The following is a 27,583-nucleotide window of genomic DNA, read 5'->3' as shown; positions in this document are numbered from 1 at the left end:
AGATAGATAGATAGATAGATAGATAGATAGATAGATAGATAGATAGATAGATGAAATATAAAATACCTAATCACAGGGTGACAACTGGAAGATAGAAATAGAATTTCTGAAGTGCAAGCATTAATGTTACAAACAGCTTCAAGCAACAGTACATTTAAAACCTTTTAAATTTAACAGTGTTCCTCTAGATATAAAGCAAAGAGATAAATACCTGTATACAAAATTCTTGCTGAGAAAATCCATCTGTGGTACAGTGGAAACATGAACCTTTACTTCTTTGCTTCCTGATGCTTGACTGAGGTAATCCACTGTCCACTTGGTCATGCAAGGACCCAAATCAATTCCTTTCAGCACTGCTGGCTTTCTCTGAGATTTTAAGAAGAAACAATTATTGAACAAACATATCACTATTTATGCTACAGAAATACACAAAGTACAAACAGTTAAGATAAACTTAAGGTTCAACTGATGCAATGGGATCAGTAGTACTACATATATACTTTTAACACCCCTATCCGTATAAAGTGGGGCTTCTCCTATTAAGTGCTGGAATACAAGCACTTAATAGGAGCCGTGGTGGCACAGTGGTTAAATGTCTGTACTGCAGCCACTCACTCACAAACCACAAGGTTACGAGTTCAATACCAGCAAAAGGGCTCAAGCTTGACTCAGGCTTGCATCCTTCTGAGGAGGTTGCTAAAATGAGTCCCCAGATTGTTGGGGGCAATTAGCTTACACTTTGTAAACTGCTTAGGGGGTGCTTAAATGCACTGATAAGCAGTATAGAAATGTACTTGCAGTCTCAAACTGGATTATTTCTGCAAGTGTTTTTACTTTTGGACCTCAGTCTCAAAGGGGCTACAAGATCTCTCTCCATACTGCTTCCACAGACTATCAGGGCTATGTCTTTGAATTCTACCACCCTGACCCAGGATAAAAGGGTGGCTATAAGTGGGAAATGACTTGAAGGCACACAACAACAACACAGCAAAAACTGAGCCGAGCTCTGGAGGTGTCTGGGCAGGACTTGCTCTTGTAAACTGAACCCTGAGACTCTATGAGTAATTCAATGACCTATCTAAGAGCTCAACCAAGACTCACAAGTTCTTTTTACTTGGAGTCAGACTAGATGCTCTCAAGGTGTAATTTCCAATAATGAAGACATTTTCATGTTAAAATGCCCAAAATCAATGACAGCAATAGCAAGCACATTTCTATACCACTTGTCAGTGCACTTAAGCACTTCCTAAATGGTTTACAAAGTGTAAGCTAATTGCCCCCAACAAGCTGGGTACTCATTTTAGCGACCTACAGAAGGATGCCAGGCTGAGTCAACCCTGAGCTCCTGACTGGGATCGAACTCACAACCTTGAAGTTTGTGAGCGAGTGACTACAGTACTGGCATTTAACCACTGCACAAACAGGACTCCTGATCACTAGATCAATGATCACTAGAAACTAGAGTTCACCCATATTGATGGTGGGGATGAGGACAGTAAAAATGGGAACTGATTTTGGCCAGTCTGGGAAGTTACAGACATTTTTCTTGCAGCTGCTGGAAAGTTGCTAGGAGGAAATATGGCTCCCTCCACTCATTGTATCATTTGCCTGCAAAAAATATATCCTCCCCAGTATACCATCTTTATTAAGGGCTGAAACAACATGTAAACATCTATTATCTCCAATTGTTGTTTTTTTCCCTGTTTGGTTTGCAACATCTTGCCTGATGGAGTTTTGAAAGCTTGCAACAAGTATATTGTGCATTTTGGTTGGCCAATAAAGGTATCACTGATGGATTTTTGTTTGCATTTGTTCAATGGCCAACACAACTATTCCTGCATGGTTTCTGTATCCTTTACTGTTACATTTGGGCAACATGGGCTGATTAAGGGAAAGTAAATTGAATGCACTGTTGTTAATTGTTAAAACCTAACACTGAGTAGACATGTACACTGAATGAAGTAATGGGAATCTCAGTAATGTACACAAGGATTTTTAAATATCTGCTGTAACCTCCTACAAGCCTGTTAGAAGCCCTTGCTCTCTCTGGTTGCAAAGCCCTCCTAAAGAGCAGCTTGTAGCCCTGGCCACACTTTCCTCCTCCTCCTCCTGGGAGAGCCAGGCCTTACCTACCAGGGGGTAAATGTCCCGGAGGAAGCTCTCCCGAGTGGCCCCTGGATATTCAGCCACTGGAAGGAGGACAGGCTCTTCGCCCTCCATGACAACTGCCTCCCTTCCTCATGCTTCTTCCCACTGTGTGCTCCCCTTTATTTATTCCTCCCGGAAACCAGGACCCGCCTGGAACAAGGAGGGGCAGAACACACTGCAGAAACAATCCAGTTTGAGACCCCTTTAATCCTGGCTCGGTGCTATTAGGGAATCCTGGGGAACTGGCAGAGAAGGCTCAAGGTCTCACAAAAATACTTCTCAAAGGTGCCACATGATCTCTCTACTTATAAAAAACACTGCTCCCAGGATTCCCTAACATTGAGCCAGGGCAGTTAGAGCAGTATCAAACTGGATTATTTCTTCATTGTGTTTTGGCTGGCCCTTAGTTTTCTCCCTTCCCCCCTCACAGGTAGAGAGAGGGAAGGATACTTTGGAGGTGGGAGAGAGTGGCATCTCATTGAATACTGTACTAAAGAATCCAAAGATATAGCCGTGTTAGTCTGTAGAACCAATACGTAGAGAGAATGCATCTGAGGAAGCAGACTGAAGTCTACGAAAGTTCATGCTGCCAATTTCTTTCAGTGAATACTAAAGTTAGGGTCCATATCCAGGAGGAGCCTTGATGGCCATGTAGAATAGTACCACCATCATCATATTTATTTGTATCCCACACTTTTGCAACATGTCTCTGCCTCCTGTTGCATTTTGGGGTTTGTAGTTCAGTGAGGCTTAAGAGCTCTCTGGCTGAATTTTCTAATTGTCCCTTCCTAAACTACAACTCCCAGAAAGCCTTCGACTTTACAATTCCCAGAAAGTAACAGGAGGCAGGGGCACCATTTAAAAGCGACCTAGCCCCGTTTTAAGAGTGTAAAGCGATAAACTCCTATTATTCCTGCAGTGCGGATGCAGCCACTATCTCGGAAGAGAAGGCGGAACTTTGGGGACGAGTCTCTGATTTCCATCCGGATCTTTTTCTGAGCCGGACCGCTGCCGCTGCTGGAGAGGCTGGAAAGGTCCGGCTCAGAAAAGGGTCCGGGTGGGAATCAGGGACCCGCCCCCAGGGTTCCGGGGGTGGGCATACAATGTGATGGCGCTGCTGCTGTCCTCGGTGGGGCTGTGCTGCCGCCGGTGTCGGGGGCTCCTTCTCGGGGCCTCCCCCCGCCGCTCCTTCCTGCTGCTGGCGGTCGCCCCGCCACAGGCCAAGCCCGGCTGGCCCGGGGTATTCTGGGCGGGGCCCGGGTCTCCCCCCCCAGTGGCGCCCCTACAGCAGCAGCGGGGGCGGCGGGGAGTGGGAGCGGGGCGGCGGGGTCCGGAGGCGGAGCGTGGTGGTGGTGGGGGTCCCCAACCCCTTGGTCTGGCTCCGGACCCGCCTCTACTTCTTCCTCATCCGCGCCTACTTCGACCAGGAGTTCAGCGCCCAGGAGTTCACCCAAGGGGCCAAGCAGGTCAGGACTCCTTCCCAGCCTCTTCTCCCAGGCCAGAAGGGTCCCAGGACGCCCTCCGTTGGGGGGGGACAGAACAGGGAGGGGGCCAGGGGGCCGTCCTCCTTTTCCAGCAACATGGAGAGAGATTTCCCCCCTCAGCCTGAAATCTTTGGTGTTTAGCCTGGGGGAAGAGAAGGTTAAGAGGGGGGGGTATGATAGCCCTATTTTAAGTATTGTATGTATAAGCCTAGAAATTTAGGTTAAAAAAAGTTGACCCCCTCCCAAACCTTAATCGACTTATCCTTGGATCAATATAAGTACTGTATTTTAATATATATTGAAAGGCAAGAGTTTATTGTGCCCTGGAAGCATTGACCCCCCCTTTTGCTTTTTCATCTAGCCAGCCTTTAATATGAGCACGTATAGTTATGCTTGCTGGAAATTTTTAAGTTCTTTGCCTTGTTTTCCTTTGCTTCATCTTTTACATCTTTCATTGAATGCCCCTAATTTTACTTTCGACTTGTCCACGGGTCATAGCAAAATCCTTAATTTTGGCCCCCAAACCTGCCCTCGACTTATATATGAAGTTAACATATAGTCAAGTACATATGTATTTGAAGGGGAGTCATATTGAGGATGGAGCAAACTTGTTTTATGCTGCTCCAATGAACAAGACCAGGAACAATGGATGCAAGCTGCAGGAAAAGAGATTCCACCTCAACATTAGGAGGAACCTCCAGACAATAAGAACAGTTCAACAGTGGAACACACTCCCTGAGAGAGTGATGGAGGCTCATTCTTTGAAGGTCTTTAAAAAGAGTCTGGATGGCCGTCTGTCACAAGGGGTACTTTGATTGTGTATTCCTGCATGGCAGAATGGGGTTGGACTGGATGGCCCTTGTAGTCTATTCCAACTCTGTGATTCTATGAAGTTAGTCCAGCAAGGTGGTTGCTAAAAATACTGAAGTCTTGATTTGACTCAAGTCCAAGTCAAGTCATTGAAGCAACTTGGGTCTGACTTGAGTTTCGGTCAAATCAAATCAACTCTACATCACTGATGTAGTGTAGGTGTACCCACAGCATCTCTTCAATTCTATGATCCTGTCCAGGAGTGACTCCAGAATGTCCTCCATAGAGTTCATCCATCTAGCATGTCACCTTCTTCTCTTTCTGCTTCCCTCCACTTTTCCTAGCATTATTGTTTTTTCCAGTAAGTTGTGTCTTTTCATGATGTGTCTGAAGTACGCCAGCCTAAATTTTGTCATCTTGGCTTCCAGGGAGATTGGCTGGATCTGTTCAAGGACACATTTGTTGGCCTTTTGGCTGTCCATGAGATCCTCAGCACTCTTCTCCAGCACCACATCTCAAATGAATTGATGTTGTTCCTTGTTTATTTATAACACCCTTTTCACCAAAGGGCAGTGCATTAGAACATATATAATAAAAAACAAACAACAAAACACAACAGTATAAAATGCTAAAAATTAAAGTAATATATTAATATGCTAAAAATAAACAAAATCACCAGTCATAAGTGTTTTTAGCTTTTATTTGGTCATGTCCTATATTTTTTATTCCTACATTTTGCAGTGCCTTGTCATTGTTTAAAGTTAGGACATCTGGTCAGCCTAGCCCCCAGCCCCGCTCCTGCAATTCTTAAATATTTGTAAAGAGGGTTGGATAATGCCAAGAAGTAGGATGTAGCACTTACATTTCTATACCACTTTATAGTGCTAAGCACTCCCTAAGTGGTTTATAGTGTGTAAGCCAATTGCTCAATACTCATTTTATAGACCTACAAACTCAGTACTCATTTTATGGACCTACAAAAACCTGGAAGGCTGAGTTAATCTGGAGCCCTGTAGGAAAGAGGCAGCCTTCCACAGGTGGCTGGGTTAGAATCATAGAGTTGGAATAGACCCCAAGGGCCATCCTGTCCAACCCCCTGCCACGCAGAAACTCACAATCAAAGCACCCTTGACAGACAGCCATCCAGCCTCTGTTTAAAAACCTCAAAAGAATGAGGCTCCACCACACTCCTAGGGAGTATGTTTAAACAGCTCTTACTGTCAGGAAGTTCTTCCTAATGTTGATGGGGAATCTTTTTTCCTGGAGTTTGGATCCATTGCTCTGTGTTCTAGTGTCTGCAGCTGCTGCCAACAAGTTTGCTCCATCCTTATTTGACATCCATCCAAATATTTAAACATGGCTATGGGTTCGGCCATGTCAGCCCATACTTGGGCAAATCACACTCTCTCAGCCCCAGAGGATATCAATGGCAAATCCCCTCTGAAGGAACTTGTCAAGAAAATGGTTGATAGGTTCACCTTAGAGTTGCCATAAGTCAGAAATGACTTGAAGGCCCACAACAACAATAAATCATACTAGAGCTCTCTTTAGCCCTGTTGGGCAGAGGCAGTGATGTATGATGATGTGTGATGATGGGAGCTGTAGTTCAACAGTGTTGAGCTAGCCACAGGTTTCCCATCCTTGCCTGGGGCACATGTCTGTCAGTTAGCTGCTTGAAATGTGAATATATATCCAAGGATAGTGAAATGGCATCTCCAGTGCCAGGAGCTGTGTACCCCAGAATCCTAGAGTCAAACAATGATGGGGAGCTGCTGAATTCTTGCCTGTGTTTGAGCTGGCTGGTATTAGCCACAGGGTGCAAGATTGCATGTTTATTACATCTGAGCCAGTAAGAATCAGGCATTGCTGTGACCCTAGAGGGATTATAATGAAAAACACTGCACATACTTCATTTCTGATTGCTGTTAAAGATATGGGAAGCCAGCTAAGAATGAGTAGTGGTGATTTTCCAGTCATCTGGAATGCTTCCATTGTCTGATTTCTATCTTACTTCTATTCACTTGGTTGGACAGAAAACCAAGCCTCCTCTTGCACTTTACATTTTATGAGACTCCACTTGCTTTCTTTTATTAATCTGCACAAAACATCATGCTGTGTTTCAGCCTACCTAACTCACAATAAGTATTTTGTCCTGGAATAAATGCCATCAGATTCAGAGCCACTTACTTCTGAGTTAACATGGTTTTGTTTTGTTTTTTGTCTGTCTTGTTTTCTAGGCCTTTGCTCATGTTTCAAGACTAATTTCGCATTGTAAATATGATCTCCTGGAGGAGCTTGTCTCAAAAGAGGTAACAAATGCCTGAATGTCATCCCACTCCCATCTTTATTGTCAATTGGTATGGTGTAGTCAAAATCTTCCCATTGTCCCTTAATCTGACAGTTCTTCAGAGGACAAAATGGGCTTCTTGAGGTTGGACGAGATGGTTTAGGTCATGTTTACTCATCTAATGTTCAGTTAGAATGGTTCAGTTGACCCCTTGAAGGGTCTGCTGAGTTTCACTCCCCATTTGCCTATTTTGTATTGGGGAAGGTGTGGGCTCTGGAGCACCTGATATTCTATTTATTCCCCTCTTGTTTTTTCTCCTTTCTGAATGGGTGGGGTCACTAGGGAGCCTTTGCAGTCCACACTGGGGACTAAGGTGAGAAAGATAGAGTTGGAAAGTCTTGTCCCCTGGCTGGAGCTCAGCCTAGTGAATAGCAACCGTGGCCAAGATTCTGCATCATTGTCATTATTACAGGCTCATCATAGTTGCAACTCATGGTGGCCCTGCACCTTTGCAACCTGGCAGAACCCCAGCTAAGGCTCTGGAGGTCAGAGCATTGGGAAATGATTTCCACGGTAGTATTCCATTCACAAGGTGCCTTGAAAACAAGCAGCTGGAAAGATCCTTTGGGATCCTACAATGATTGTTTGTATCATCCTGCAACTAGGGTGTGCTGCTGATGCCATTTCCCAGCACTCAATTCTCCAGTGCCTCAGAAATGCATCGGTCAAGGAATGGCTATGCTGCAAAAGTAGGTGGGGGAGGGGGTCACCTTCAGACATTTGTGACCATAAATTTGAATAACAGGCAATTAGGATATCATAAAGATGGTATTGTAACTGCTCAGCAGGATTTCTAAAGACTGCAAGCTGTAGGTTCTCTTCTATCTATGCTACTTTTTTAGCTAGTCATTGTCACATTTTACTGTTTTGTTCTAAAGTAACTGACACACACACACACACACACACACACACACACACACACACACACAGAGTTCTACTACCATTTCTAGAGCCAGGGCTTCCCAAGACACAGTAGATGAATGTCTTTCACTGGGAAGATGTAATCTTGGACAACAGGTAATAGTACTAAGAAGAGTATCTGTAAGCATGTGCAAACAGAACAGAAGCATCAACAAGAAGAGGGTTCTTCATGTCTTCTCACTGGTGTGCATAACATAATGGCAGTGGATTATCACTGTTTGAGCTACTTTGCAAATTGATAATAGTGTTAAGTAGGTCAGAATTTTCCCAAATGTGATCATTAGTAGATACAACATCCATTTGGCAGTGATAATTTGAAATGTATGGGAAGCAAGTGAACTAAGCATCACTGGGTATCAGTATCTATGCAGCTAAAGTTTTTGAATGTTGTTAGATATTGAGGTGGTGAGTATAGAGTGACAGTTAAACCTAGTTAATATTAAGAAGGGAGAATGTCAGGAGCAATATGCTATATTTCTGAGGAAGGCAATGGCAAGCCATGTCTGATTTACTTTGTTAGATGCTAAAGGCACCACAAATACTTCCGGTGCTGTCTTACGTTGTCATGAAATAGTTGACTAACTCAGTAATAGGTTTCAAGGCTGCAAGCAGGATTAATGCTAATGATTCCTTTCAAATATCAGATGATACAGATGCTGAAAGAGAAGCTTTCTTCGCTGTCAGAAAATCACAGAAGTGCCCTGGCTGCTGACATGGATGAAATAATGTACACAACAGCAGGAGACGTTGGCATTTACTACGATGACAGTGGTATGCATGCATTTGAATATCTCTTCCTTCAGTGCTGTTGTAGGAATGGATTTCTCATCCTTTTTAAATGCCATTTCGATTACCTTTTCTTTTCACTCAGTTCAAATGCTAGAGTACTGAGGGAATCTTCCTTGTTGTCTACCTAGTATTTCTTCACTACATCCTCAGCATTGCATCAACCTAAAGCAAAGCAAGATGTCCTTTCTGAGATTAAGGAGGCAGGCAGAAAAAGTATTTGCGTTCCATCTAATGGCCCAGTCCTGTTGCCAGTCATCTTTAGGAGGGTTTGTAGCTTACTTGTGGAGCACATACTTCCCATGCAGATATTCTAGGCTTAATCCTGGTATCTTCAGTTAATGGAATTGGGACAACAGAGCAAATAAAAGCCACTACTCAACTTGTTTAGCTGGTGGTGGCAATAGCTGCTCCCAAAATGGACATTTTTGGCCTAGAAACACTAATGCTCTGACTCAGTATAAGTAAGCCTCTGGCATGTCTTTTTTTTTTTCCCCTTGAGGATCACCAGTGCAAAGAAGCTTGTCATGTCTAACAACTGCTTTTAAATCCAAATAAATAATTTGAGCTGGCACATAAAAGGGATTTTACCTTGACTCCAATTCAGACCTAAGACAAGAGCTTTTCCTCATTGTAACTGAATATATGCATTTGTTACTGCAGAGGAGGGCAATGGCAGCCCCCCCCCCCCCAGCAAATCTTGACAATAAAATCTTGTGATGTTGTCACCTTAAGGTTTCTGCCAGAAAGAACTTGAAGCTATATTAAACAGCAACAAATCTGAAAATATGGGGCTCTGTTAGTGTTAAAACCACTTAAAACAATGTGATCTCTGAGATATTGCTAGATAACAACTTATTTTATCCCTCAACATTGGCTATACTGGGAAATGTGAATTGCAGTCCAACAACAGCTGGAAAGCCACATGATCCGAATCCCTGATTTAAGGCAAACAATATGGAGATAGAGAAGTCCCCTGGCTGTCATGATAGGGAGGGGGAAATCAGCCAAGAAGGGAGATACAGGTTCTCTGCATTACCTCTGTCATGAAGGGGTAAGGCAGCAGGTCCCCATGACCCTGAGAGGTGAAGATGGTTCTTCAGTGAACGCCTGCCCAGAAGCAAGGCAAGAGTGTCTTGCAAGGGTGGAAAGGATGTTGATTTCTGGAGCCTTGGGTTGTTGTGGCACTGCACCTCCCAGCATTTTTCACCATTGGCTATGTCAACCAAAGAGCTGCAGTTCAACATCTGGAGGACTGCACAATTTCCTCCATTGGACTCCAAAAACGACTATGAGCCATGCCTGAAGAGTTGCATGTGTAGGTAAGGCAAGGAAATCCAAAGTTCTCTGTGTTCAAGAGAGGCAACCAAAGATCTTAAGAATGTTAGAACCAAGAACCTGGGTTATACCTACGACATTATCACACTACACTCTTATAGTGTTGCTATTCCACTTTAACTGCTTTGGATGCCTCCTGTTGCATTGTGGGATTTGAGGTTTAGGAGGGGCATTTAGAATTCTCAGCCAGAGAGCTCTTAGGCCTCACTGAACTACAAACCTCAGAATGCAACAGGAGGCAGCCAGAACAATAAAAGTGGAATAGCAGCACTATAAGAGTGTAGTGCGATAATCCACCTAACCCAGTATTGTCAATACTGACTGACAATGGCTCTCTGGGGATTCAGGTAGGATTTTTTTCCTAGCCATACCTGGAAATCCCTAGTACCCCTAATAGTCTGTAGTCCATGTATTAACCAGGCCCAACCCTCCTTAGCTTCTGAAATCTGAAGAGATCTAATATTTAAAGGGTGATGTAGTAGTAAATTGGAGGAAATGTATGGAAATAATGCCCTTTCCCCTCAAAGGGGCTGGTGGTTCACAATGTCTCCTTTTTTCACCATTGCAGTAGCGTGGCTGTGAGTGTCTTACAAAACAGGTGTTGCAGTATAGCCCTCTCTGTCCTATACCTCTTTCTTCTAATCTGTATCTTTCAGTTTATAAATATCTTGTCTTATGTGAGTATCTCTGTTGTTCTGTGAACAGGAAGAAAGTTTGTTAGCATCTTGATGCGGTTCTGGTACTTGACTAGCGCTGACCTTCCTGATGAGACTCCAGATGGAACCAAAGTATTCCAGGTTGTCTTTGGAGATGAAACAACAAAAGAAACAAAGCGTCTTTTAACGGCAAATTATGAGTAAGTGTTGCTAGTTTTTCTACATAATTGTGATTTTCTGTTCTGAGCATAAAAAACTTGAATCAGACTTGCACATTTGAACCAAGAGATCAAAGAGATTTCATGAAGATCTCTGTGCATGTTGTCATCTCTTAAGAGACCTGCTGCTTCCTCAGGTTTATAAACCAAGGTGGACAACTGACTTTAGCCCTCTATGAAACCTTCAAGGGCTGCACCTCCCCCACAGCACCACCTCACAAACGAAAATTGAAAACAATTTTTTTTTTGCTCCCAGAATACCCAATCCCACCCGTTATTGGTGTTAATGCAGCCCTTTTTTGTCTGCCCCTTGCTTTACATAGGCTAAGTTTAGCTTCCCACACTGATGCTTATTTAGAATGCTTGCTTGAGCCACCCTTGAAGAACTTATTTACTTCTACCCTAGCTGGAACTAGTAAAGCTGGATTTAGACCAATATGTTTTCTCCTAATAGTACAGTTGGCCCTCTATCTACATATTTTTTTAGCCATGATTCAACCATCAACAGCTTGAAAATAGTCCAAAAATATATACATTTCAAAAAGCAAACTTTGGTTTGCCATTTTATATAAGGGACACCATTTTACTATGCCATTGTATTTAATGGGATTTGATCCATGGATTTTGGTATACACACTGGGTCCTGGAACCAAATCCCAGTAGATACCAAGGTCCCACTGTAACAATGAAGTGGATCTGTGATTATACAAATTAAGACATTTTTTATCTTTCCTGCTTTATTTCATGGTGTAGGGACAGCATACACATTGAAATGTGAACAAATGGAAAGTAAAATGGAAGGCCAGGAATAGATACTCTAAATTGCTTAAGGTCATGGTAATCGGCTTGCCAAAGTAACCACAGGGAAACACTTAAATTAATGTATAGTCTGGTAAGATACTTTATTTATGCAAAGTATTTTAATTCTTTTCCCCACACTTCTGTGGTAAAACCAAGAGAAATTGGCCTTGCAAGAACCAGAGTCAAAATTCAATGAGCACAGAGGTTCAGAAATTCTCTGTGGAACAAGAGCCATAAAATGGTCCTTCTTGTGATGGCTAAGGAGAAGTTCCAGTTGTGGGGATTCCTTGTAGGGCAAAATGTCTTAGAATACTTTCCACATGAACATGTGCATGTGTTTGTCTGTCCTTAGGATCTCTATGGGTAGAGGAGTCACCACTAGATATCAGATCCTTTTTCATAGGATCCTCATGTACAGAGCAAGCTTGCTTTCTCCTCAAGTCTTCCATTCACTTTGTTGTTTTTATGTGCCTTCAAGTTAACACCAACTTCTGACAGCCCTATGTGAGGGCCTTCTTAGCAAAATGGTTTGCCAAGAGGAGGTTTGCCCTTGCCTTCCTCTGGGACTGAGAATCTGGGTTTCAGTGGCCAAGTGGGAATTCAAAACCTGGTCTCCCGGAGTCCTAGTTCAGCACTCAAACCACTACACCACACTTACTTCTTACTTACTTCTGTTTAACCGTGTAACTTGCTTAAGAGAAAATAAAAGTATAAACTCATGAATATACTTCAGTTGGGAATAATTCTCCTCAGGCCACCACTGTACTTGTAGGATTTGGGCATTTCTTTTTCCCTCTGTTCAGTTTCTTTGTCACATTGTAAAATGTACTAGAGTCCAAGAACTAGCTTTTTAATACACTGATGCTAATAATAAGCATGGTTTCTAAGCAAGCCACCTAAGAATAATTTTCTCCTTACTTGTTAAAGAGGAGTAGAAGCTAAGAGAATGGCTTTCAAAATATAAATAAGAATTCAGATAAAACTGGCTAATTTTGAGGTCAGTAATTAACGTCTTATGCTGTCTTCCTCTTGCTTTTGATGTAAATTAGAAATTTTGATTCCTAATCTGGACATATTTTTACAATGGCAAACTATAATTTATTCATACATGCAATACTATTAATGGCTATGCCAATAAAGTTTTACTGCTTGGTTTATATTATTGCCTCTTTGTTTTGTTCCTTCTCCCTCCCACCCCCAGGTTCCGAAGAGAATTTACACAAGGCGTGAAACCTGACTGGACAATTACTCGAATTGAACATCCAAAGCTATTAGAATAAGTTCACTGGACACAGACTTTCACACACACAAAAAAAGTAAATCAGCTAACTGGTGTATCAAATGGACATCTCAACATATGTGTGCCACAGTTTTTTGTGGACTACTTTTGTACTTCTTAATTATCTAAGCATGGTCTTGCTACAAAGCATAAAATAAATTTTGTTTCCACCAGACCTGGAAATTTCAGAAATTTGTTCTTGATCTATAACTGAAGCTATGGGACCTTGTTTGCTTTTCGTGCTGGGCAGATTTGAAATACAGTATGTGTTGGCTAGACATTCATACTGGAATGTCACATCTTTTTCCAAGTGAGTATTTATAAATGGACATGAGCAATCTTGGAATAACAATAAGAAAAGTGACCATTCTATGCTCTGTACTGTGTATGACATCAAAATATTTTTAATATGGTAATTGATTTGGTTTTTTTAAAAGTCTTCACTTTAGGATCAGAACTATGAGAACTACAGTCAGCCCTTCTTATACACTGATTTTTTTATACATGGGTTCGAGCATACACAGTTTGAAAATGATCCAAAAAAGTATAAATTTCAAATATCAAACCTTGATTTTCCATTTTTTATAAGGGACACCATTTTGCTATATCATTATATTTAATGAGTCTTTAGCATACACTGATTTTGTTATGCACAGGGAATCTTGGAACCAAACCCCAGCGTATAACAAGGGGCCACTGTAATTCAAAGTTTAAATCTTCAGTCCTATCTTATCTGCAGCCTTCCATTATAAAAAAAATGTTTTAATAGGCTGCATTTATATGAAAAATAACTTGTGATTAAGTAGATTAAATGCTTTTTTTCTTGTATCTGGTAAGTGGAGGAAAATTAAAATCTACTAGACTGATTCAAATAATGGGTTCATGGAGTCGTGTGGCTGCTGGAGAATCTGGAGAATCTGTAGAGTCATTATATGAAGCCTTTCTTAGCTCTGCTAGCTCTGGCAGGCAAAGTAACGTTTAGTCATGCAAAGATTTCTTGCCTGATCCTAGAAAGAGTTGGAAATACTATATCCTATTGTGATGTTAACGGTATGTGGAAGGCTGAAGTATAGGCGATCAAGGACCTACTTTGGAAAAATATGAGGAGAAGCCATCAAGGGACTGATAATATAAGTATCTATCATACTCCAGGAGTGTATGCAGTTTTACATGTGAATGGAAGGCTTTTCATAGTACTTTAATTTATCATATGGGACCTTCTCATGCATGCTTCGCTAAAAAAAAAAGAGGGGGAGGGAATGACAGCCCCTAAAACAATTGAAAGAGATAGTAATGGAGGCATGCCTGAACAAGGAAGTAGCTAGAGAAACATGATTACCAGTAAATGGGATGTTTTTGCCTCTCAAGTGAACAACCTGGGATAAACCTTAAAATAAAATGTAAATTATTTTCATTAAACATAATGGACCTAGGGTCAAAGCAGATGGGCAGCAAACAGTCCTGGTGCCAGCCATGATGGCACCAGGACTGTAGCAACCGCATGGCCCTTTTCCAAAGTGGGCCGCCACTACAGTCCCAAGCCGGCCACTGCCAGGAGCCAGATAGTTTTTTGCTCTTTTTTGATCTAGTCCAAAGGTCTAGATCACAGCATCAGAGCAGCTTCCAGCCGCTTTTTGGGGGTGCATCATTCAAACACCATGTAACCACAGCAGGCAAAAGCCACTTTATTTAGCTTGTGTGTTTTGGGCCTTAGTGTAGTGTAGTGGTTTCACTGCTGGACCAGGACTGTGAAAGGCCAAGGCCGAATCTCTTTCAGCCATGGAAATCCACTGAGTGACCTTGTGCAAGTCACATTCTCTCAGCCTTAGAGGAAGGCAGTGGTAAACCTTTCCTGAAAGATCTTGCCAAGAAAACCTCATGATAGGGTCACTATAAGTTGGAAGTGACTTGAAGGGACACAACAACAAACAAAAAATCCCTAGCAACAAACAGCCTAGAACAGTGTGGTTTCAATTTCCTGGCTTTTATAAATGTTAATTTAATTGGTCTATCTCACAGAACTATTGTAAAGAATTCTGAAGAGTGAGGTACTGGGATTGCAGAAGAAATTGAACGTTCGATCCCTTTTACACATTTAGCACTGAAGTAGTTTACCTGATAAGTCTGTTGGCAAAATTAAAATATTTAAGCTCCCTTTCTGACATGATGTCTATCACATGCCAGGATTCTATGCAGTTTGACATGTGAATGGAAGGCTTTTCAGAGTAGTGTAATTTATTATAGGGTGCCTTCTAATATATTATGCAGGGCTAGTCTGTGAGGCAAAGATCCTTCTAGAAGCTTCAGGAAGCATCATGTTATCTACCCTATAGAGTGTGGTCCCAAGGAAAGAGGGAAGAGTTTTCCATGCCAACTACTAAGTTGTTTATCCAATCTCCAGGTGCCAGGATGGGCTAACATCTTATCTCTTGGCACTGGAATGTCATTCCTTCCACTCCCGTACCATCTAACTGCAAGGGAGAACATTTCTTGACCTATTCTCTATATGATAAACAAGGCCTGTCATGCTGCTGAAGCCTGAACCACACTTTTGCTAAAACCACAAACTCTGAGCCTAACACCATCTTTAGATATATACATTCAAAATCTGAAGATGGTGGGATAGGGCACTTGGTCAAGATGATGGAATCATAAGCCTTATTGCATTATTAAGCAAACTCCCTCTGCACGACGTCACTCTCTTTCTGTTCTCTTCAACTTGTAAAACCATGGCAAAGGGTTGTAAAAGTGTTGTAACAGTATCCTATTTGCCAAATTGAAATAATCCATTTGGTAAAAATGACACTTTTATAACTCTCTCCCACACTTTTACAACCTGAAGAGAACGAGAGTCATGCAGAAAGAGAAAAAAAAGAGACATGTCTTCATTTGCCTTCCAAGTTTGTTTAATAATGTGATAAGCTGCAACTCCATCATTTCACCTCCCAGGTCTAGCCTGCTGTTGCACAGAAACAGCAGGCTGACCTGGCAGGCAGCACAGAAAGAGATTATCCCCACCCCCCACTGCTGCCATTGCCTCATCCAGAAAGGCCTCTTTGATATAGGCCAGGTCAGCCTGATCATCCTGAATTAAATTTTAAATGGCACTTGTTTCCCCATGCACCAACCTGGAATTCAACAGCGGAATTTTCAACCCTGGTGGACTGTCACTAAGGCTATCCCCTCTGTGTGATCTAGAAAAAAGTCTGGGGGCAACAAGCACCCTGTTATTCTCCCCTCTTCCATGATACTGTAATTGTCTCCTCTCTCCGTTATCTCCTTCTGCACTGTATGACTCCAGTACCTGCTTACTGAATCTGTTCACTGCAGATTTCTTCCTCTGGAAAACATGTTTTTCCTTTATTGGGCAGACAAAGAACTTGCTGGTAAGAACACTCAATACAATATACAGGCAGGCAAACATTAAAGCAGGTGACAAACCCTTGCCTCTGTTAGGCAGAAGGACAGGGCCTCGCCTTTGTGGATTCTGCCAAAGTGATGACCCCCTTTGGTGTCGACCCTTCAGCAGTGACCCCAGCAGCAGCAGAGCTGCCTGCACAAGAGTCTTGCTTTTAATGGCCGAGACAAGCAAGGCTGTTGTGCTGGATGATGGGTCAGGGATGTGTTCCTGCAAAGAACAGAGTCCCACTGGTGAAGCAGAGGTCCAAGGCAGCAGCAAAAAGAGCAACCACCTCCTCCCAAAAACCTCCAGATGGTCTCTGTGGCCTTTTCTCTCTCCTCATGCCTGTATCGCTGAGGACCCAACAAGAATCCTACTTTTAATGGGTCAGAGAGGCAAGGCAGTTCCACTGGGTGGTGGTTCACATGTTTGCAGTCAACTGGAAAATATAAAAGTGTTCTGGTAAATTGAGCAGCTGAAGTATTATGCAGATCAGCGTGTGATCGTTTGAGATCCTTGTATGTGATTCTGTGTAATTAGGATGCCAGTGCCTAAAATTGTTATAGTCTTTTCAGGAAAAGTTATGGCAAGAGTTGTTGCTAGCTGAAGTGGCATAATAGGGTATCAAAGTTAAAGGGAAGCTCTTCCTTTTTCCAAGTATGAAGATGATGGCAAGGAGAGATCTTGTAAAAGCTTGTATCTGACAGGCCATCCTTATTCCTTCCTTGCACTTCTCTTCCGTAAACATTAGGTGGGAGTATTTTTCTGCAGCTAGAAAAATGAGTTACTTCCAGTGAAGGATTATTTTCTCCCTATAACTCAAAATGCCAAGGGCTGCTTCTTCCAAGAGCTCATTGTTCTCCCATAGAGGAATACAGTTCTCTTAGATGGTTACATTTTAATAGTTTATGACTGGAATAGTAATGGCTTTATAAGTCATTAGGTCTCTGATGCATGCTGCTAATACATTGCACCTTCAAAAAAATCTCACTGTGATAACCTTTCCTCTGTACAAAAGTTAAAAAGTTATTATCTCTGTAAATGAATGAGGTCACCCTAAGTTGACAGGCAACTTGAAGCGATATGCATGCATCCCCATGATGTTGCTAATTAAACCCATGCTCTTGTGTTTGCTTATTCAGCATTAAATATTCTACTTATGGGGAGCAAGACAGAATACTACCTTCTGATGACCACCAGTAGGCCTTCCTAGCTAACTTTCCTTCCCCCTGCCCTCATTTTTCAAACTTAGCTATGTCTCCAGAAGAACTAAACCTAATTTTTGTTTTAAAAATGTTTACACATACTTAGTCACTAACTTCTTTCTTTCCCTCTGAAAAGTGCTACAGTACTCTTCCATATACTGATCTATGTCTCTGAATTCTATCTCAGTCATAGATGGACACTCTAATAATCTCCCACCCAAGAAACCTATCTCCTTCACAGCTTTTTAGGTTCAGCCATGAAACCACAGGAATGGTGTGCTCTGTGATCACTTATTGCAGCCAATCTAATTCCACACCACAGAATCACAGAATCATACATTTGGAAGAGATCTCCAGGGCCATCCTGTCCAATCTCCTGCCATACAGGAACTCACAATCAAAGCACCCCCAACAGAACGCCATCCAGCCTCTGTTTAAAAACTTTCAAAGAAGAGGCTCCACCAGTCTCTGAGGGAGCATGTTCCATTACTTTTAGGACGTTCTCCCTAATGTTTGAGTGGAATTCCTTTCCCTGTAGTTAAGATCCATTGCTTTGAGTCCTATTCTCTGGAGCAGCAGAAAACAAGCTTGCATCATCCTCAATATGACACCCCTTCAAATATTTAAACAGGGCTATCATATCACCTCTTCATCATGCATTGGGCACATGCAGCCTCCAGGGTCTTCCAGGTATAATAAAATAATCACCACTCCAAAACCTCCCAAAATGATCTCATGGGGATGTAGAGGACATTTGGAGCCCCTCTCAACACAAAACAAATATTTGTAATATTTCTCCAACTTTTTTTTTTAATTCAAAATGTCCAAAATAGACTCTGGGGCCCAGGAAGGTGCCAGAACAAGGCAGAAAATTATTTGTTGTGGTTGCGCTTGTTGCAGGAAAAATGTGGCTCCCTAGTCTTCCACAGTAGCCTATCCCTACAGTAATGAAATAGTGGGAAAGATACAACCTTTATGAAAAGACCCTGTGGGGGGGGGGGGGGCAGATCACAGAAAAAGGCTTGTAATGTGCAAGGCCACTGACATAACTTCAAAATCCTCCCTTTATATGGATTATGATTATCATGTTGGCTGGGTAGATTGTGGAAGTTGCAGTCCAGAAAAATAATTCTTATTATTAGCATGTGGCTTTCAACAGTGCAGGGGTATCGTGAGGGGGGCAGGGAGTGTGGACCACACTGGGTGACACCTCAAGGGAGGGGTGACACCACTGCTCCTCAGATATCTGCCTTTTGGTAGAAACGGGCTGTGGCATTCACTTGCATCCCTTTAAAATGCTAAAGAGATAGTGCCAATGGGACGAGGCTCAGTGGGAGGAGAAAAGAGAGGCCCCAGGATTTTTTTAAAAAAACTAAATTTTAATATTTTACAATTCATTATCATGTTCATAATATTTTATTATTTATGAATAACAATAGTAAAGAAAACTTTACTAAGGATTCTGTATGCTATGGCTAGGAGGAGCGCAATGAAAGGGTGACTTGATGAGTTGCCAAGTTACTCATGAGTTAGGAAACCCTGGCGCAGTGATTAAATAGCCACAAGGTTGTGAGTTTGATCCCAAGGGCTCCAAGGTCCACTCAGCGTTGCATCCTTCGGTAGATTGCTAAAATGACTACCCAGCTTGTTGAGGGAAATTAGCTTATACGTTGTAAACCATTTAGGGAGTATTTAGTTCACTGATAAGTAGTATAGAAATATTAGTATTACAGCACTGGGTGACACCAATCCTAAGGATGTCATTGCAACAGTGCATCTTCTTTTCACAATTCCAGAGGTGGCAGGGAGACATTGGGGCTGGGGCTGCTTTCCTAAAGAACATCCCTCCTCTCCTGGGAAAGCTGTACAAAGATGCTACAGAGCCCCTCTGGAGGCCAGGGGTTAGCCACTTTGTTTATAGTTACAAGATAGAGATGGTTTTTGTGTTAAAGTGGCTGTCATGCTGCAATTGTACTGGCTGATGAATCTGTAGCATGGTTGTCTCCCCAAAGAAACTAGCTGCCACACAGTATTGCTGCTCTGGAGTCACTCAGCTGAAAGAAGCTGACACTTGAGCAGCATTAGCCTGGAGGGTGGCAAAAACTAGCCATCAGGGGAAATAGGGTTGTTGTTGTTCTTTAAAGTGGGATTTTCCTGCCATGTTACACTGTGCACTGCAAACAGTCTTTAACCTAGCAAATGGGGCTTCAAATTGATAAACTGGAGAGAGGCCACTGCCTACATACTAAATCTTGCCTTTGGCATTCCAAGGTTCAAAGTCAGACTTTTAGTGAGTTACAGTCCACTGAATACCCATTATGGCACCCTTTCCCCCATTAAATTATATTATGTACAGTATTGCAAAACTTGTAAAAAAAGGAATAAATACACTACTGCAAAGCTTCTGAGGGATTTATGCTGCAATCCTATACTTGTTGCCATCACTGTCACCACCATCACCATCATTATTCCCTCTGTTTCTAATGTTCAGGCTGAGTGTCCTATTGTTTATATAGGCTGCATCTGCACTTCACAAATAATGCAGTTTGACACAGGAACGCTAAATATCTCACAAAAGTACAAATCCTGGAATTGCATAGCATTGAGCTCCCACTGACAATGTTTTATCCACATTTTACATGTTGTTGTTTTGAATTTTGTTACTAATTTGTAGAATGCCACCTCTGTCCCTACCAAAAGAGGTTTATAATGTAAAAACAAACACAAAAGGGAAGGAAGAAGGGTATCCTGGGTTGAACCTCCTCCCCCTGTTCTCTGTGTCACTGGTCACAGTCTCATAGGCCAACCTACTTCATAGGGATGTTGTGAAAATAAAAGTAACGTTGGTCTTCCATATCCACAGGTTCAACCATACATGGCTTGAAAATATTCCAAAAAATATACTGGTAAATTTGAAAAAGCAAATGTTAATTTTACTATTTTATATAAGGGATACCACTTTACTGTGCCGACGCCATTGAATATAATGGGACTTGAACATCCATGGATGTTGTTGTTGGTGGTGGGGAGTTCTTGGAACCAAAACTTAGCAAATGTCAAGGACCCACTATAGTGGTATAGAATTGCTACGTGCAGCACTTTGAGCTCCTTGAAGGTAGTGGGGTGGGATAGAAATGTAGCAAACAAATAAATGACAGAATCTGGGGCACAACTACTCTGTTCTGTGGGCCTTGCTCCTAAGCAGAAGGGTCTTAAGAATGCTGCCTATCTGCTGTTTCTCTTCTTTCCATTAATTCCTGTGAGAAAAGTCCAAATAGAATCTGCAGTTTGTTGTGGCTTCTTCCTACACTGTTGTACTGTCTCTTGCGGTTTGAGAAAGTATTTGTGTAGGAATTTAGGAACATTTACCAATGCTCCTCTCTCTCGCTTTTTCTTTTTTAAAAGGCTTTTATTCACAATAGCCTGTCTGTTTCAGCAATTCACTTTCCTGTTTTCTTTGCGTGCAGCAACCAATGTAATCATTTTTCCATTCTCAGTCTGTTCTTGAAAACTTTCCGAAGCTGTATTCGAGGTAAAAAGCCTGTGCTACACTTATGTCTCTCCAGTGCTGAGTTAGGAATCGTTTTTTAAAAAAATATTATTAGCTTCAAGTTCCCAAAAGTAGTTAGTTATGGATTTAAAGTATTAATGATTAATTCCCATTTCCAAAGGTAATTATATTAGTTATTTTTTGTTATATAAAATTCAGAATGATACAAGCAGTTGTAGTACAAAATACACCATCCTTTATTCCCATCAACATTACCTCAGGGTAGGAGACAAGTGAGCACTTGAGCTACGGTCCAAAGCACACTGCAGAAGTAATCCAGTTCGAGACTGCTTTAGCTGTCCTGGCTCAGTGCTAGGGAATCCTGAGATCTGTAGTTTATTGTATCACCAGAGTTCACTGACAGAGAAGGCTAATGTCTCACAAGACTACAGTTCCCAGAATTCCCTAGCATTCAGTCAAGGCAGTTAAAGCAGTCTCAAACTGGATTATTTCTGCAGTGTGATTTAGGTCTATGTGATATTCTTATTCCAGCATTGTCAGGCCACCACCCTGTAACCATAAAGGGTCGCTAAAAAAGGGTGCATCACACTGTAGAAAGAATGCAATTTGACATCCATTTAAGTGCTGTAGCTTCATCCTTTGTAATCCTGGGATCTGTAGTTTTACAAGGTTGCAAACCTTCTCTGCCAAAGAGTGACGGTGCCTCACAATACTAAAAATCCCAGGATTCTGTAGGATGGAGCCATGGCAGTCAAAGCAGGGACGTAGCTAGGATTTTAGGAAGGGGGGGGTTCAGACTATGTGCCACCATTATAATGAGGCTTGAGTGCGGCGGCACAGCAGCACACACCATTCATTTTTCTAATGGAAGGGGGGGGTCCGGACCCCCAGATCCCCCCCCCCGGCTACATCCCTGGTCAAAGTGGTGTCAAACTGCATTCTTTCTACAGTGTAGATGCCCCCATAGCTACAATTATCCCCCCCAAAGCAATAAAGCTGTCTTGCAGACATTATAGCTACAATGTGACTTACTAATACCTTTTATATTGAAGAAAGCAATTAGTTGGTAACTATTTTTCCCCAATGTCTGATGCTGCCTTAAAAGGTTGTGTTATTAAAGCCTGTCACATCCCTCAGCATTTATATTTGTATTGATACTGCATCAGTTCCACGCAAAGAATGTATTTGGATGTTTAAATGCTGCTAGGGTGACTGGCTATTTCAAGATTGTTTCCTTGTCATCTTGACTGCTGATTAAGGAGATGTCCGGTTCCAAATGCTAGCTAACTTTCCATCTCTCCCTCCCTCTCTCTTATAAGGTGCTCATTGATTAAACCTTTCACCTACAAGTTGTTAAGTCAGCATCTTGGGATTTGCAGTGGTTTAGCCTTTTGAGAGGTAGTCCGTCCCAATGGACATCAGGAGGCTGAAAAGTCTGAAGCATTTCCTGCTTTGTGAGCCAAGTGATTAAAACCAGACATAATTCAAATCTGTCCTTTTAAGAATGAGCCACTTTGCAGAACCATATTTTATTCAGGTGGCTTTTCAAGCATTTTGGCTTTAAAGCTGCACCCGGTTCAATATATTTTCACTCAGAGGCAAGTCCCCCATTAGATTCGCTGGAGCTGATGTGCAAGGAAAGTGTGAATACTACTCAGGTTTTAGCTGTTTTGAAGCTGATTTTTATTTCTAACAGCATCCTTTGAGAATAGGACAAATTTTAAAAGAATAGCTCAGATCTCTACTGGGAGGAAGCAAGGATTCTGTTACAACTGTTTGTTATAAGAAAGTTAAACTGACAATATTTACTTTTTTGTTGTATGTAGAAGATTCTTGAAGGTGTTGACAGGAAAGGTGCTTAGTTGCAATGAAAGGTTCAAGATCCCCCCAAAAATATTGGGCGAAATGATCACTGCTATTTTTAAAAAGAAACAATTTGGCTTTCTGTTTCTTAGTAAAAACTAAAATGGTTACTTTTAGTTTTTGTTAAGAACCATCCAAATTCTACAAACTGCTGGCATGTGGTGTAAAACACTCTCTCTTTCTGTCCACCTCATAATTACTTAACCATCTGTAAAACTGCATGTGGCAGCAACCCAAGCCAGCAATTGAACTATGTGATATTCTTCCTCCACAATTTAATGAGACCAAGCCTCATAACTATAAAAATAATGAAAAATAACCATTGTAAAGTAATAGGGGTGATATTATTGCTCAATAAGTATAACAGTGTTGGTGGAGGCCACAACTACAGTACTGCATATGCCTCTTGGGGTGCATCTATACTGTACAAATAATGCAGTTTGTCACCACTTTAACTGCCATGGCTCCAGCCTACAGAATTTTGGGGTTTGTCATTTATGAGACCAAACTACAAATCCCAGGATTCCAGAGGATGGAGCTGCAGCACTTAAATTGGTGTCAAACTGCATTATTCTTACAGTGCAGATGCATCCCTGGACTTCTCTAGCAGAAATTAATGGGGAAAATATTGGAAAAAGTAACTAACTATAAATAAAGTTTTATATGTAACCAGAGAGTCAGCATGGAGTAGTGGTTTGAGTGTTGGATTGTGACTCTGGAGACCAGGGTTTGATTGCCGCTTGGCCATGAAATACATTTGGTGACCTTGGGCAAATCACATGCTTTCAGCCTCAGGGAAGGGCAATGGCAAACCTCCCTTGGGGTTGCCATAAGTCAGAAAGGATTTGAAGGCATACAATACACACAGAGAGAGTTACTCCCTACTTTAGGGCCAATCCAATACATTTTTCTTGCTGAGGGCAAGGTCAACTCTTCTCTCCCCCCCCCCCCCACACACACATTGCCTGCACATATCCTATGTATCAAAATCCACAGGACTGAGTACTGAGTGTTTCTACCACACTGGAGACAAGGCAGCACAAAAGGGGAATAGACTAGCAGCCAGGTCAGGCAACACAGCATGCAGAGTTCAGTCCTCCGGTAGTTTTTGTTGTTCCTCATCCCCAGCATCATAGCCTCTCTGCCTGACACATACTATACATCTACTGTTTTTCTTTTAAAAAACCAAACAATAACTCTGCAATCATGCATTTCATTTATCATTCAGCTGGGCCTAAGACTTCCTTGAGGCACCACACTGCAAATAAACTGATCCGCTGCGGAGACCATCTGCAGTGTTCAGTTACAAATAAGGCCACCATACGTACACAGCAACTTCATATCTGTATTAACCTCCTTCCAACTTCTGACAATAGTTGAGGGAAACTATATTTGTACAAAAATGAGGCCGGGGGTGGGGGGAGGGAAAGGAAGGAAGAAGCCATAAGGGCATTGTGTGAAACTGTGGATGATTTGTTGTCTCATTAAAAGTGAATGCAGCATGATGAGAGAACATCTGCAGTATGAATGGGGCAAGATGCCAGGCCAGCACTAAAGCAAGCCCCAGCTCTGAATCTAAACTAAAGCAAACTTTCCCTGGTTCCTGCTGCTCTCCCTACTTCTCTTGATCTTTTAATTTTTAATTAAAAAAAACTAAACTATGGGCGGATTCTACACCGCCCAAAAGTACGTGCTCAGCATGTACTAGGATTAGGAAGGGTGTCCTTTCCGGATGCCCCTAACCCTAATATGCGTCAAGCACGTACAAAATGGTGGCGCCCATTCTACATGGGCGCTGCCATTTTGATGTAGCAGACACTTAGCATCCGCACATCTCAGCACCATTATGACACCGCAAGTGCACCAACAGCAATCAGAACAGTTGTAAAGTATGCAATCACATAAACTGTAATTCCATAGTACTCAGTGCAGAGCTGTATCTCAGAAACTAAGTGCCAAGTACTCCTGTAGTTTATACTGTGGTGTCAATAGGGAACTGTAGCGGATTCAGTATAAGCTCCTGCTGTCGATGTTTAAAGCCCTCCATGGGCTGGCCCCTCCTTACTTATCAGATCTTCTTTCTCCTCATCTTCCCACCAGGGCCCTCCGTTCTGGTAGTCAAGGTCTGCTGTCCCAGCCCAGGATTTCCTCTGCCCCATCTCGGATTCGCCCCTTTTCACTCACTGCCCCTCACTTCTGGAACCTTCTTCCCCTGTGAGCAAGAGCCATCACTTCTTTAACCAGCTTCAAAACGGAGGTGAAAACCATCTTGTTCAGAGAAGCACTCCCAGGGATTGCATAATTGTCACTTGCTATTTGATGTTCTTTTGTTGCCTGTTTTATTTGAATTATTTCCTATATTGCTATGCATTTTATATGTATTATCCTACTAGAGAGGCAGGCTAGCTCCAACAGGCCTCCGTGGATGAAGATTAACCATCCATTATGAAGCCAAACCCTCCCTCCAGTCCATCTGCCTTGGTCCAGGCTTTGGAGGTAGAGAGAAACTGCTGGATCTCATCCCCTTCCCCACCACTACTCCCTTCTCCTTTTGTGTGGTGTCTTTTTAGATTGTAAGCCTGAGGGCAGGGAACCGTCCAATTAAAAAGATTGTATGTACAGCGCTGTGTAAATTTACAGCGCTTTATAAATAAAGGTTAATAATAAAATAATAATAATGTGTCCTATACTGGGTGACACTGCCAAGCAGGCCTTCCTTCTGCTAAGGGGTAAGGAGGGCCGAGCATACTTCTCCTGGCTTTGCTGCAGTGGAAGAGGCCTCCTCACAAGGAGCCTTCTGGTACTGCGGAGGAGAGGCCTAAAGGGGCCTTCTGGCTTTGCCACAGTAGAAGACATCTCATAATGACGAGACTTCCAGTGGTGCGAGCATACCTCTCCTGACTTTGCCATGGCAGCAGAGGCCTCCTTGCAAGAAGACCTCTGGCACCTTACAGAATGAGATGGCCAAGTGCACTCTTTTGACTGCCACCCACCCTCCAGCAGTCCCCTCCACACTGGGTGACATCAGTGGTAGGGACGCAACTAAATTCAGAAGCCAGGATATGTTTTTTTCTGCAGGAGCAAGCAAGTGGCAGTCCAGATTTTGTTGGATGGCAACTGCCAGCAGCCTTAACCAGCCTGGCCAGCACTGAGGAATGCTAGGAGTTGCAACAATGTCTGGAAGGCTGCACTTTGACTACCCATGTTCTAAAGCCATGCAATTTTCCTCTTTAGAGCTTGCTTACATCTTACACAAGGCTGTGAAAATCTCAAGGTCTCACTATTGTTGCATTTCTCCAAATCCCACTTTTTGTTTCTATCCTTGTTTTGTATCAATTTGCAACTCTTTTCAGGGGTGGAGGGACATTTTAATTATTTTAGTAAGCACTTTTCCTAAGGCACACACTTCTAAAGCCATTTTTCTTAATATGTGTGCTTATGTATGCATTTTTATGTATGCATTTGCAAATAAATTGTTTTTCCGGACATTTTAAAGGAGATCACACATTTTGAGCTGTGTGCATTTATTACCTGTAATTCAAAAAAGGAAAGGGATAAAAGCATTTTTAAGAGCATATTAAACTCCAAGTGTATTAAAGGCAAAATTTAAGACCCAAGGTCAAAGGACAGATAATAGCAAACTCAGTCTCTGCTGAATTCTGCACACTCATAAAGAGGCTAACTACATATCCATTATAGAGGTGTTCTAACAAAACCAGTAATGGCGCAAATTCACTTTAGCCTTTGAATTAGACCTAAAACACACAAAAAAGATTCTCCACCCACTTTCAGGCTATATCACACCACAGTGTTATAGCACTATTATTCTACTTTAACTGCTATGGTTGCCGCCTCTGGCGTTCTGGGATTTGTGGTTCAATGAGGCCTAAGAGCTCTCTGGATGAGAATTATAAATGGCCCTCCTAAACTGCAAATCCCAAAATTCTGCAAGAGGCAGCCATAGCTGTTAAAAGTGGAATAATTGCACTATAACAGCGTAGAGATAACCTGTCAGAAAAGAAAATACACTGAATCTGACAATTAGATTAATTAATGCACTGACAACAAATCAAGAAATCGTGTGACACTTTCAAGGCAGGCATCATATGCAGCTATGAAGAGATCCTGGTTTCTGCTTTCTTTGGAGTTTATCAAACGGGGCAAAACTGGGAGGTTAAAGTGGGGGGCAACGCAGGGCCATCCGGGGTTGAAGGGCAAATGCGCAGCTCTTTCCCACACGACAGAGCAGCCAGTGTGCAGGGAATCGGGGGTGAATGGGAGGCCAATGAGGAGGAAGTCAGTTGGCAAAAGACCAGAGTTAGGAGGAGCCCCTTTTGCTTGCGAAGTGACTGCTTCCACGTAATGCCAGCCATGTGGAAAGCAAGCCTCAAAAGACTAGGTTTCCCAGGGTGCCTTTTCTTGCCAAAGAGGGAGAATTTAAAGGTACACACACACACACACACACTTCCCTGGCTTTCCTCCTCTTTGCTGCTTTCTCCTGGGAGAAGACCTTTGGGAGTGATGGAGGACATGCCCTGGAAAAGGAGGACATGGAATCAGGCAGGATTCTGGCCCCAGCCTCCTCCTCCTCCCTCTCTCTCTCTCTCTCTCTCTCTCTCTCTCTTGTGTGTCTGTGTCTGGTTTTGGAGCTTGCAAAGAGAGAGAGAGCGTTTTGGAAGTCCTCTTGGACAGGAGGGAAAAATGGAGGACATGTCCTGGAAAAGGAGGGCATCTGGGAGGCTCACCCTCACTAAAACCATGAAAGTTTATGGACCCTCTCTCTCTGATAGACAGAGATAAGTGCGCAGATATAGAT

At 42.4% G+C, this 27,583-nt stretch overlaps 2 protein-coding genes across 3 annotated transcripts in view; one reads left to right on the top strand and one right to left on the bottom strand.

The window, feature by feature from the left end:
- The window catches only part of TYW5 (tRNA-yW synthesizing protein 5), a 14,357-nt gene extending 12,039 nt beyond the window's left edge, over window positions 1-2,318 (bottom strand). Inside the window, exons 1-2 of one of the 2 annotated variants that reach the window (XM_042446737.1) lie at window positions 2,134-2,318; window positions 212-366 (exon numbers count right to left, since the gene is read on the bottom strand). In XM_042446737.1, coding sequence (XP_042302671.1) covers window positions 212-366; window positions 2,134-2,220 — 242 coding nt within the window. In that variant the 5' untranslated portion in view covers window positions 2,221-2,318. Of the gene's footprint in view, window positions 1-211; window positions 367-2,129 lie in introns of both variants that reach the window. The other variant, XM_042446738.1, reaches the window with a different exon arrangement.
- Window positions 2,319-3,193: 875 nt separating this feature from the next.
- On the top strand, window positions 3,194-12,963 carry MAIP1 (matrix AAA peptidase interacting protein 1). The gene is given in 6 exon segments (XM_042450647.1): window positions 3,194-3,367; window positions 3,369-3,614; window positions 6,680-6,751; window positions 8,355-8,481; window positions 10,540-10,690; window positions 12,711-12,963. Coding segments are annotated over 6 exon segments (786 nt in total). The 5' UTR covers window positions 3,194-3,256; the 3' UTR covers window positions 12,790-12,963.
- The last annotated feature ends 14,620 nt before the right edge of the window (window positions 12,964-27,583 follow it).

The sequence above is a fragment of the Sceloporus undulatus genome, chromosome 1, assembly GCF_019175285.1.
Source record: "Sceloporus undulatus isolate JIND9_A2432 ecotype Alabama chromosome 1, SceUnd_v1.1, whole genome shotgun sequence".
In the NCBI taxonomy this organism is placed as follows: Eukaryota; Metazoa; Chordata; class Lepidosauria; order Squamata; family Phrynosomatidae; genus Sceloporus; species Sceloporus undulatus.
This window is presented reverse-complemented; position numbering and strand designations above follow the sequence as displayed.